The sequence below is a fragment of the Nomascus leucogenys genome, chromosome 1a (genome assembly GCF_006542625.1).
Source record: "Nomascus leucogenys isolate Asia chromosome 1a, Asia_NLE_v1, whole genome shotgun sequence".
Classification (NCBI taxonomy): Eukaryota; Metazoa; Chordata; class Mammalia; order Primates; family Hylobatidae; genus Nomascus; species Nomascus leucogenys.
This window is the reverse complement of record NC_044381.1, coordinates 34,043,494-34,056,496: the sequence shown is the minus strand read 5'-3', so window position 1 is coordinate 34,056,496 and position 13,003 is coordinate 34,043,494. Positions and strand designations below refer to the sequence as shown.

At 37.8% G+C, this 13,003-nt stretch overlaps 1 protein-coding gene across 2 annotated transcripts in view; it reads left to right on the top strand.

Moving 5' to 3' along the window:
• TMEFF1 (transmembrane protein with EGF like and two follistatin like domains 1) overlaps positions 1 to 13,003 on the top strand; it is a 113,869-nt gene that overhangs the window by 32,064 nt on the left and 68,802 nt on the right. For both annotated transcript variants that reach the window (XR_004033458.1, XM_030828536.1), the window contains exons 3-5: positions 4,305 to 4,434; positions 8,613 to 8,639; positions 11,933 to 12,029. Coding sequence is in view for 1 of the 2 variants with exons in the window: in XM_030828536.1 (XP_030684396.1) it covers positions 4,305 to 4,434; positions 8,613 to 8,639; positions 11,933 to 12,029 (254 nt within the window). In the remaining variant the exon portion in view is untranslated. The remainder of the gene's footprint in view (positions 1 to 4,304; positions 4,435 to 8,612; positions 8,640 to 11,932; positions 12,030 to 13,003) is intronic.

Genomic DNA, 13,003 nt, shown 5'->3' with positions numbered 1-13,003 from the left:
ATAAAAGTAATTTATAGTACAATAAATATTTCAGAATGCAAATGTTTAGGTATGATTACCATAGAAGAAAATACAGTCATCAGATGTTTATGTCTGCTTATGATAAATGTTTGGATTAAAAAAATTAAAAGCAGTTCCGGCGCAGTGGCTCATGCTTGTAATCCCAGCACTTTGGGAGGCCGAGGTGGGTGGATCACGAGGTCAGGAGATCGAGACCATCCTGGCCAACATGGTGAAACCCTGTCTCTACTAAAAATACAAAAATTTGCTGGGCGTGGTGGTGTGTGCTTGTAATCCCAGCTACTCGGGAGGCTGAGGCAGGAGAATTGCATGAACCCAGGAGGCGGAGATAGCAGTGAGCCTAGATTGCGCCACTGCACTCCAACCTGGCGACAGAGCTAGACCCCGTCTCCAAAAAAAAAAAAAAAAAAAAAATTAAAAGCAATTTCATACCAGGAGTACATGAAACAAAAATGTAGATGTCTAGTAGATGCTAGAATAAAAACCAATATTAGGATAAGGTATAACAGATCAGACTGATTTGTAGTATTTTGGAAAGTCTTGTCAAAATTCCTACATGAATAGCCAGAGAGACATTCAGAAGTTGTGTGATACTTGTTTTTGTTGTATGGAACTGTCCTTTCCTTTGCAGTACTTCAGGCGTCCTTGGAATCTATCTGGTAAATGACAGTAATGTCCGTCTGTCAATGTGACAACCAAAAATGCCTCCACAGGGACAGCCACCCCTAGGGGGCGATATTGGCACCTTTGTGAACACAACACTACTTTAGAAAGTAAGCATTTGTTGAGGAATGAAAGTGGGATTGGAAAGTTCATAGATTTAGCACTGATATCTTAGAGCTCATAGTAGTTTCCTTGGCTAATTGAGTATTGTATAATTACAAAGTAACATATTGACTCATATAGACATCATACTAGGTGTTGTGTAAATTTTAGGGAAAGAGAAGAAAGGAATGTCATCCATGAAAAACTGGAGGAATATATGTAATAGGGAGGCTTCCTAAAATAAAAATATAATTTTAATAAAAGTTGGTGTAACATTCTGCCGATACTGAATGTATAGTAAAGTCAACTAGGTTATAAAATATTTTACTAGAAGTTGTTTTTACCAGTGCTTGACCTGTGGTAGCATGCCATATGTATGCTTCATAAAGTAAATCTGATCATTTTTTAAAAGTAGATAAATGATAAAAGTAAGTCTTGATCATTGAAGAAAAATAGAGAAATATGGAAAATCTTAAATAGGGAACTAGGAAACCATGAAGACAGGTAATGTGAAAAATTTGTTGACATTTTATTCCAGGATTTATTTTACGTGTATTCATTTTTTTCTAAATGGGCTATAAATATACTTTATTTTCTTGCTTTGTTTTATTTTATATTATCAAATTATTTAAAACATTTACAGTTAGCTTTGTGGAATACATAATACATTTAAAAATAGTACAGAATCCAGGCCAGGCGCAGTGGTTCACGCCTGTAATCCCGGCACTTTGGGAGGCTGAGGCGGGCAGATCACATGGTCAGGAGATCGAGACCATCCTGGCTAACACGGTGAAACCCCGTCTCTACTAAAAAATACAAAAAAATTAGCTGGGCGTGGTAGCGGGCGCCTGTAGTCCCAGCTACTCAAGAGGCTAAGGCAGGAGAATGGCGTGAACCCAGGAGGTGGAGCTTGCAGTGAGCCAAGACCGTGCCACTGCTCTGTCTAGGCGACAGAGCGAGACTCTGTCTCAAAAAAAAAAAAAAAGTACAGAATTCCCAGAAATTATATATGTGCTTTTTGCCTAACTTTGTTAGCTTTTCTTGTCACACAATATATTTTTTTAAAGGTAATTCTTTTTTACAATTACTATTTTTTTTTTTTTTTTTTTTTGAGATGGAGTCTCGCTCTGTTGCCCAGGCTGGAGTGCAGTGGCACAATCTCGGCTCACTGCAAGCTCCGCCTCCTGGGTTCACGCCATTCTCCTGCCTCAGCCTCCCGAATAGCTGGGGCTACAGGCGCCTGCCACCGCACCCGGCTAATTTTTTTGTATTTTTAGTAGAGACGGGGTTTCACCATGTTAGCCAGGATGGTCTCGATCTCCTGACCTCGTGATCCTCCCGCTTCGGCCTCCCAAAGTGCTGGGATTACAGGCTTGAGCCACTGCACCTGGCCACAATTACTATTTTTAAACTTCAGCTTTTATTTTAGTTTCAGGGGGTACATGTGTAGGTAGATGGGTTTATTGCTGATCCTGCCACCCAGGTAGTGAGCATAGTACCTAATAGGTAGTTTTTCAGCGCTTGCCTTTCTTCCTCTCTCCCCACTCTAGTGGTGCCCAGTGTCTATTGTTCCCATCTTTATGTCCATGTGTATCTAATGTTTCCCTAACACTAATGAGAGCATGAGGTATTTGGTTTTCTGTTCCTCAGTTACGATATTGGCCTCCAACTGCATCCATGTTGCTGCAGAGGGCATTATTTCATTCTTTTTTATGGTTGTGTAGTATTCCTTGGTGTATATGTATACCACATGTTCTTTATCTTATTTACCATTGATGGGCACCTAGATTGATTCCATGTCTTTGCTATTGTGAATAGTGCTGCAATAGGTGCATGTGTTTTTTTGGTAGAATGATTGATTTTCCTTTGGGTATATACCCAGTAATGAGATTGCTGGGTTGAATGGTAGTTCTGTTTTAAGTTCTTTGAGAAATCTCCAAACTGCTTTCCACAGTGGCTGAGCTAATTTACATTCCCACCTGTGTAGCATTCCCTCTTCTTTGCAGTCCCACCAGCATCTGTTATTTTGACTTTTTAATAATAGCCATTTTGACTCTTGTGAGATGGTATTTTCTTATGGTTTTGATTTGCATTTCTCTGGTGATTAGTGATGTTGAGCATTTTTTCATGTTTATTGGTCGCCTGTATGTCTTCTTTTGAGAAGTGTCTGTTCATGTCCTTTGACCTATTTTTAATGGAATTATTTGCCTTTTGCTTGTTGGATTGTTTAAGTTCAAAAGGTAATTCTTAATGACTGCAATATTAATTTCTTGAACACTTATACTTCAATTAAACATTGTCTTGTTAGATATTAAGATTTTTAGGTTATTGATATTATAAATTTCTGTTGGAAATGGCTGTAATAAATGTTTGTCTACAAGTTTCTGTCACATTGATTTCTAAATGTGTAATTCTTGATCAAAAACTGTATTCCTTTTTTTAGTATTCTTGAAACATATTCTTTAATTATGTTACCTCAAAGTAGAACCAATTTAGATGACCAAAACTGGTGTAGTGGGATGTCCACCTAATTGAATTTTTTAATAGCCAATTTTATAAGTTGGAAATAGCATCTCATCTTAGTGGACAACTCTGATTGCTAGTGAAGATCAATAATATTTTATGCATTAACTGGCCATTTGTAATTTTTCTGTAAACACTTCATGTCTGTCTTTGGTCCCATTTTTATTAATTTATATGATCTATTTTTTAAGTAATAATAATAACTTGTATCATATTGTTATAGCATTCTCCCTGGATTTTAAAACTTCAGTCATTTATGATATTTCTAACATGTAGATGTTTTCAAGTTTTCCTGCATGCAGGTCCAGTGTCATTTCTCAAACCTGTATCACCTCTTTTCTTCTTCACCTGTCTTATTTCTACTCATCTTTCAGGGCTCAGTTCATATTCCACTTTCTCTGAGGATGCTTTTCTTGAATACTTCAGCTTACAATAATAGCTATTAGGCATTACATGCTTACTGATTTGGTACATGATCTAGCTTTGCAGTATTGGTTTTTTTTCCTACTTGTATGACTCTCTTACAAGATTGTAAGATTTCCAAGAACAGAGATCATCCTATATTTCTTTGTGTCCTCTATACCATTTACCTTGGGACTTTGCCTACTAGATGTTTTGAATAATGATTTTTTTCTATTTTTATGATTAGGTTTGAATGAATAAATGAATTTTGATAATAATAAAATGCTGTTACATAAGTAGCACTCTTTACATTGTCAATCATTTTCTCTTATTACTTCAGTGGTTTTTCATAGCAAGCAAATGAAGTAGATATTTTCATTCTCATTTTTATGGATAGTTGGTAGTTATTTTCCTTATGAATGTGAGAAAAGGTATGAAGAAATAGCATAATTCTTTTTAAACAAACAAAAAAAACCCCCAGACTATTCAGTAGCGAAGTATGTCATAATGCTATGGTATTGCATTCATGAATGTGAAATAAACTATTAATATTCATGCCTAGTTCTGAGAATTTATTTATGTTGCTTTTGCAGTGCCATACAAATTACATTCCTGTCTGTGGATCAAATGGGGACACTTATCAAAATGAATGCTTTCTCAGAAGGGCTGCTTGTAAGCACCAGAAAGAGATAACAGTAGTAGCAAGAGGACCATGCTACTCTGGTATGTATGATATTCTTCTGAATAAATTTTGGAAAATATGGTGGAATCATTTCTAAAAGGGGGTTTTGAGTCAGAGGTATATTTCCACAAGTGCTGTGTGGATTGGTGGTGGTTGTTGCGGGGAGTGGGGGAAATCTTTTTTGCCCTCATTTCACGTTGTTGCTTTTTAACCCCAGGGTGGTCTTGTATAGACTTATGTTACTCCTTACTACATTATTAAGGTTTAACACCCTTTTTATAGGGACTTACTTTCTTTGCATGTCCTTTGCCTTATGATTTGAACATTAGACAGAATGAGCTTTGAGGTGGGGAATGATAGGGGATCTGTGTTGATGACTTTTTAAAAAGAGGTGAGGAAGGCCGGGTGCGGTGGCTCATGCCCGTAATCCCAGCACTTTGGGAGGCCGAGGCGGGCAGACCATGAGGTCAGGAGATCGAGACCATCCTGGCTAACACAGTGAAACCCTATCTCTACTAAAAAATACAAAAAATTAGCCGCGTGTGGTGGCATGTGCCCGTAGTCCCAGCTACTTGGGAGGCTGAGGCAGGAGAATGGCATGAACCCGGGAAGTGGAGCTTGCAGTGAGCCAAGATCGCACCACTGCACTCCAGCCTGGGCAACAGAGCAAGACTCCATCTCAAAAAAAAAAAAAAAAAAAAGTGAGGAATTTCTGTAGAAAGTCATTAGCAGTATCACAGATTGTTGCTTTCCAAGTTTTTTCTTTGCCACCTCTTCGTCCCATGCTGTTTGTATTTACTTCATCTTTTTTTCCTTCCAGAATTGGCAGTGGTCGATTTGGGGAACTATTAATGTTATTTTCTTGTGTTTGTATCAATGTTTGGGGATAGAGATGCAGGTGAGGTAACTTGAATTATTATATCGAGGTTAGTGGTAAAGGTGAAGGCCATTCTTATGGGATTTCCACTTCCTTTCTTTCCCTATATATTACAGTGTTCAGAAATTCTCCCTTTTACTAAATGTGACAATTTTAGGGTCAACTACAAAGTCAAAGGGGACAGTCTCCAAGGCTATTCTCACTTCTGACACCAGCTGAGATCAAGAGGTTCTCCGCAGCTAACCCTAGGCTCAGTAACTTGCTAGAAGGGCTAACAGACTCACTGACAGCTATTATGTGCATGGTTATGAAGGGAGAGGATATATGTTAAAATCAGCCAAAGAAAGAGATGCTCAGGACAGATTCTGGGAAGGTTCCAAACATGGAGTTGCTGATTTTTCTCTCCCAGTGGAGGCATGGACAGTGTTAACTCCTCCCAGTTACAGTATGTGGCAGTGCACATGGAGTACTGCCAGCCAGGAAAGCTTGCCTGAGTGTCAGTGTTCATAGTCTTTTCTTTATGAGACCACGTCTCACTCTGTTCCTCAGGCTGGAGTGCAGTGGCACAATCATGACTCACTGCAGCCTTGACCTCCCAGGCTCAAGGGATCCTCCTACCTCCGTCTCCTGAGTAGCTGGGACTACAGACACATGCCAACATGCCAGGCTCATTTTTTTTTTTGTATTTTTTGTAGGGACAGGGTTTTGCCATGTTGCCCAGGCTAGTCTTGAACTTGTGAGCTCAAGCAATTTGCCTGCCTTGGCCTCCCAAAGTGCTGGGATTACAGGTGTGAGCCATTGTACCCTGCTATTCATAGTTTTTATTGGGGCTCATTATGTAAATATAATTTGATGAGTTGGTTGTGTGGTTAATTGAAGACTCTGGGTCCACTAATACTGTGACCCATAGCCCCCACTCTACTCTTCATGATTGGTCTTTCTAGTGTAACCAGCCCCCACCCTAAGACTTAGATGTGGCCCAACTCCCAACATTAAGTTCCAGTGTGGTCAGCACCCTCCCTTAACAAATATCCTCCTATGAGGTATGACGTAGGTTACCTTCCAGAAGCGGAGGGAAAAGCCCAGACCTCTCTTGTAGTAAGGCCAAATTCTTTCTATACACACTAAAATAATAACATGCTTGGAGAAATTATTATGTTTTTAGGCTAGTAGACTATGATTTGGTGTGGTTCTTATATACTTCTTTAAGTACATTGTGTTTCACAAAATGATCTAGAAATTAAAGAGGAATATGGAGGTTATTTCCAGTCTCAAATTATGCTTCACTTATGAGGAGCATATATTTAAGACACCAAGTGTTAACACCTAATGTTAAACATTAGGCAGCAGAGTGGTAGATTGGAAAGAGCACTGCACTAGGGTTACAAGACCTCGCCTTAACCTAACTCCAACCCTTATTTACTGTGTGACCTTGGACAAGTCACTAAGCCTCTCTGAGCCCCAATTCCTTAACTTGTTAAGTGGATATTATCTCCTGTGGTTGTTAAATAAGGATTGAATGAGCAAAGTTATAAGCTGCTATGTTAATTTTATTTTCTGAGGGGGCAGTGTTTTGTTATTTGGTCTTCTGTGGATCCTATTCCTTGAACTAGAAATACTATTCTCTTTTCCTTACTTGAAAACTCTTTTTCTTATGCTTAAGGTTGGTCTTAAGCCTTTTCACCTCTGTGAAATCTTCCTTCTGTGACATCTCCTGGCACAGTTTGTTTACACCTTGGGTGTATTTCTGTACATATACCATATTGTATTTCATTCATCTGACATAAGTACCACCAGCCAAATCAGTGCTTTCTCAATGGGAAGGTACTGTCTTACCTAGGGATGTGTATCATAATCTCAGGGTGGGATGGTATCGTGTAGGTTGGGGAAATGCGTACCATTTACAAAATATAGCCTACAGGGAGAATTCTACCTTATCAGAGTAGCCACAGTATTTAATTTATTTAAGGATTCTAAATGACAAGGGAAGGTATGAGATTTTTGTATTTATTAAAATTAGACATGGTTTGAAAAAATGATTGGGAGTAGTATCTCGTGTACTGGGAATATGTCTTATTTATCATTTTATTCCTCACATTTACCATGGTGCCTGGCACATAATATGTAACCAATCATTGTATGTGGAATGGAAGTAATAAAGGGGTGTTTTCCTAAGAAAAGTTTGGTCATAAAAACAATTTTGAGTTTCCTTCCTCCTTCTCTTTTTTTCTGTTCCATCACTCTTTCATTTCCTCCTTATTTACTCAGAGAAAATGTCATTTTGTGGTTGATTAATCAAAATTGAACATAATTTAAGACTTTCCATAAAATCCCATGAAGATTTTACAATTGGTACTGCATACAATATATATTTTTCTAATTCCTCCTGTTTCTTCAGTATCTGGGAATTTGATTATTGTCCAAAGGAGGTTGAAGGGAAGGGAACAATATTGTTCTGAGTGTTGTCTTCTGCTTTAGAGGACAATTTGGAGAGCTAGCATGGGTTCTTTAGGATCCAGAGTATCCTCTCCCCTGGCAAGTGCTAGATAAAGTGTCAAATTCTTCACTTGCTCTCTCTGCTTTTTTAAATGACTCTGTGCTGATGATTTTACATCATTACCCTGTTTTCAACATGTTCTGTGCTAATATGCTGGTTCCTTTAGGATTATAGAATAAATATTTTACATTAATTATACTTGAGACTGGCTTCTTTCTGGTAACTTTGATGAAGGCTCTTTTTAATTTCATTAGCGACAAGTAGTTAAGTTTCCTTCAGATTGGATTTCCTAGAGGAAGTTAATTTTATTAGTAACATGAAAACCTCAAGCCTTTGGTTCCTTGCTTCCTAAACCTTGGGGCTTTTCTTACCTTTTGGCTTTTGGTCTTTATCCGCAGATTTCCTTAAGAAGATTTTTTTTTTGGAGTAAGACCCAAAGCTCTTTTCCTGCCTTTCTAATAAAAGCAGCTTATTCATTATTTCTCTCAAGTTTTAACAAAACTAAAATTTTCTCCTACCTTTTAAATGAGTGGATTAAAATTAATTATTTATATTTTTAGCCATTTACTTTACAGTATTTATTGTCTTTATTCTGTGCAAAGCATCTGGGTATGTCCTTAATGGGATACAAAGATGTATGAAATATAGATGATTATGTATCTAAGCAATTTATATTTTGAGAGCAGCATAAAATAAGTATGTAAGAATAAATCGTAAGATCAAAAATATGAGAAAAGGACTGAGAATGGATATCACAGTTTAATTTTTGATAGGAAATTTTATTATTTGATAAGCTGAAATTTCCAGGAAAAATGCTCATATTCATTCTTTGTTTTTCTTCTCAGATAATGGATCTGGATCTGGAGAAGGAGGTAAGTTTCAAGTACCTCTTAAAGGATATTTGCTTTTTCTTTCTTTTTTTTAAAAAAGCAGCTTTGAGATACAATTCACATACCATATAATTTGCCACTTGAAGTGTACAATTCAGTGACTTTTAGTAAATTCAGTTATATATTCATTAGTATATTCAGAGTTACATATTCATCACCACAGTCACTCTTAAAACATTTTAATTACCTCAAAAAGAAACCATGCACTCCTTAGCCATCACTCCTAACCCAACTCTCCCTCTCAGCTCTAAGCATTCTTGTTTCTTGCATTTTTCTCTGGAAGTTTGTTGTCAGACTAAGGGGAAGATGTTGTAGTTTCTGTTAAATTGAGGTTGCATCAAAGTGACTTCTTCTTGGGATTATCCCCACAAGTGATTTTAGCTTGGACCGGAGTATTTGTAACTCTTTCCCATACCTTGCTTTCAAGTTTTTGCTCATAAGGAATTTTCATGGCACAGGGTTAAAAACTCCAGAGGGAGTTGTGCACAGAAAAAGGAAGACTTGCCCAACAACTCTCGTGGAATTTAGAGTTTAATTTAAACCTTTAACAATTTCCTATCTTTTTGATTTTATTTTACAAATATATGAATTATTTCTGTTGTTTAAAAGATTAATATTTGGTAATAGCATATAATGGAGTTTAAATGATTAGAATTGAGATTGACTAATCTATATCATAGTCTAGTGAGGCTATAATTCTTAATGAGTATATACTGTATACAAAATAATGTTTGAGATATTATGGGGTACACCAAAGAACTCCCACTTCAGTACAATTCACACTTAATGCAAATGGAAACTGCAGTTATGATCCTTTCAAAACTGCCTGAAACCTCACTCCATACTTCTACATTTCATAGAATCTTAAAATTTCAGAGTTGGAAGGGACTTTGAAGGTCTCCTGGAGAACAGGAGAACTGTCCTGAGGAGAAATTCAAGGATGACAGTTTCAGCTAAAAAAAAAAATGATTAAAGCTGTCAAACAATAGAATTTGAAGTAGATGGACATGTTCAAGCAGAAGATTTATAATCACGTGTGAAGGATCAGATAATAAATTCCAGATCTTAGAGCTGGAACAGATTTTAGGCGATCATGTAGTCTAGCCCCTGTGGTTAGGTATTCAGTTAGGAAACTGTCATTGTCATTGTTCCTATATTAAAGAAGTGAGAGTTGATCTCAAGATTTGCTTATATAATACAATGTTGGGATGGGCGCAGTGGCTCATGCCTAAAATCCCAGAACTTTGGGAAGCTGAGATGGGAGGATCACTTGAGCCCAGGAGTTTGAAACCAGCCTGGGCAACATAGTGATACCCTGTCTCTACCAAAAAAAAAAAAAGGCCGGGCGCAGTGGCTCATGCCTGTAATCCCAGCACTTTGGGAGGCCGAGGCGGGCGGATCACCTGAGGTCAGGAGTTTGAGACCAGCCTGGCCAATGTGGTGAAACCCCGTCTCTACTAAAAATGCAGAAATTAGCTGGGCGTGGTGGTGGGCTCCTGTAATCCCAGCTACTCAGGAGGCTGAGGTAGGAGAATTGCTTGAACCCAGGAGACAGAGGTTGCAATGAGCTGAGATTGTGCCACTGCACACCAGCCTGGGCGACAGAGCGAGACTCCTTCTCAAAAAATAAAAAAAATTTAAAAAAGCCAGGTGTGGTGGCATGTAGTCTCAGCTACTTCGGAAGCTAAAGTGGGAGGATTGCTTGAGCCCAGGAGGTTGAGGCCATTGAGTGGTGATCACGCCATTGCACCCTGTCTCAAACAAAAAACAAAAGAAAACAAAACAAAAAATGCTGGATATCTTGCCCTGAGGATGTAGGTTGACCTTTTTTATGGAGTATGAGTTAGAAGGGCTAAGTGCTTTGCTCCAGTTAATATACAGACCTTAGTGAGCTCATGGTAACTGTAGTATTTCTGAATATTATGATGTTTTGGGGCCTCAGAATTACTTAGGATGATAATCCGTGGTATCTGTTTGGGAGTATTCATGAGAGTTTAGGGGAATATTTCTACTTAAGGACAGGAAGACACCAAAAATTAGAAGTTCGGAAGCATTACCAAACAGGCATGGCAGATTTGTGTACCTTTTTAACACCGTCTTTATTATAAGACACCCCCTGAGGCCGGGTGTGGTGGCTCACGCCTGTAATCCCAGCGTTTTGGGAGGCTGAGGTGGGCGGATCACAAGGTTAGGAGTTCAAGACCAGCCTGGCCAACATAGTGAAACCCCGTCTCTACTAAAAATACAAAAATTAGCTGGGCATGGTGGTGTGCACCTGTAATCCTGGCTATGCAGGAGGCTGAGACAGAAGAATCACTTGAACCCACAGGTGGAGGTTGTGGTGAGCTGAGATTGCGCCACTGCATTCCAGCCTGGATGCCAAAGTGAGACTCCGTCTGCAAAAAAAAAAAAAAAAAAAAAAAGACACTCCCTGAATAGTACTCTTTTTCAAACCAAATCCGAGGGAAATCCTTTGAATGAACTGAAATCCTTAAATTGATTTCAGAACTGATCTCCCTGGCCAGTTTGAGATTATCAGGATATGATCCACTCTAGTTGAGACCCACAAAATATAAGGCCCTTTCAGTGTGGGATGTGAGCTGAGTTTGGGGCTGGCGGTATTTACTGGTTTTTTTTTTTTTTTTTTTTGCGTTGGGTCATAGGAGACCTGCATACTTTTGTGTCTGCGTATTTTTGGCTGTGCTAAGTGGCCAAGTAGAAAAAGAAGAAAAGTCCTTTATAAAGAGACCCTTTTTCATTTTAAAATTTGGAGATAAGTATTTTTTTAACTCTGAAATTAGTTTTTATGTAGTTAGAAAGACAGGTATGAAACTGATGTGAGGAAAAGGTGAGAGTTACATTCTTCTGTGGTCAGGCGCTTATCTGCTGACCAGCTTTGCACAGGCTGATTGCAACAGGAGGGTAATCACAGGACTAAATGTATTGCTCCTGTCTCTTTTCTTTCTCCCTTATTTAGTGTTATATGGTAATTTTTTTTAAAAAAGCAATTTATTATCAAACCTACTGTGTTGTTCTGCTTACATAGTTTAAGGGATCATTTTTCAGCACCAAAACTTCTTTTCCTCACAAAATATGTTGTACTCAGTACTGGCAACATTTTTGAACTTCAAGCATTGGTAGATTTTGGAAGTGACTGTTTTCAAGAGCTCAGGTACATTTTCCTCAGAAACAGGATAATGACTACTGAAAACATGAAGCATATCTGGAAAGGATCCCAACTTTTGGTTGAAAATTTGATTTTTCTTTTTAAACAGAAGAGGAAGGGTCAGGGGCCGAAGTTCACAGAAAACACTCCAAGTGTGGACCCTGCAAATATAAAGCTGAATGTGATGAAGATGCAGAAAATGTTGGGTGAGTTGGTTGAGGGTAAGGGACAAAGTTGTTTAGAGATTAATCATCAGTATGATTATATTGTGGAAAGGTATCATTTACCTTGTTCTGTATCTTTTGTGTGTTTTCAAAATTTTTTTTTTGTTTAATGCTAGTCTATTGACTTTTAAGTTGATATAATACTATGGCTATTTACATCAGTGTAAGTGTTATACTTTAGAATGATAATCCATTTATAGTTTTCTGGTTTTATCTATGCTTTTTTTCCTCCGGATAGTTTTACATATTTTATACCAAGTGCTTTTCTCACTCATGTTCAGCCTTCATTAAGGTAGGTTTTGTAGCTGACAGCACTGTCTGTCCAATTTCCCATTCATTCCCTGTAAGAAATGGTGTTCTTTTGTAGAACAGGAAGGCTGCAGACATTTATCAACAGTCATGTTTGATTTTTCCTTTCATCAGTATTCTCTTTATTTCCAATATCATTCTTCTTTCATTTTCCTGCGGTGCTGGCTTTTTGCATATTTGATTCTAAAAGCTTTAATGTTGACTTTAGGACTTGGGATCATAAATGGATCTTCTTCACTTCCTCAGTTTCCACTTAGTATCTATTTTAAAACATTTATTTCTATAAGATATTTGTGCTTTCTTCCTTACTTGTACATATTTTTGGTGTGTATTTTCCAGTTCCATATTTATTCAGCCCTTAACTGCATATTCGAGTCTTTCATTGAACAGTAATAGTATGATCTAATTAGCATTAATTTATGATCTAAATTAATTAGCATTAATAGTATGATCTGTATTGTGTACAAAATCAGCTATTTGGATGGCACTTGGTAAAATTGTGTTAATTTATTTGGTGCGTATTTCAAAGTGGTTGAGAACTGTAAGTTCTCAAAAGACAAGTAAGTTCAATAAAAAGTGAACTCAACAAAACCTGAATTTACTGTTTCTGCACATTGGTCACATAGATTGACCCGTGTCCATTCATT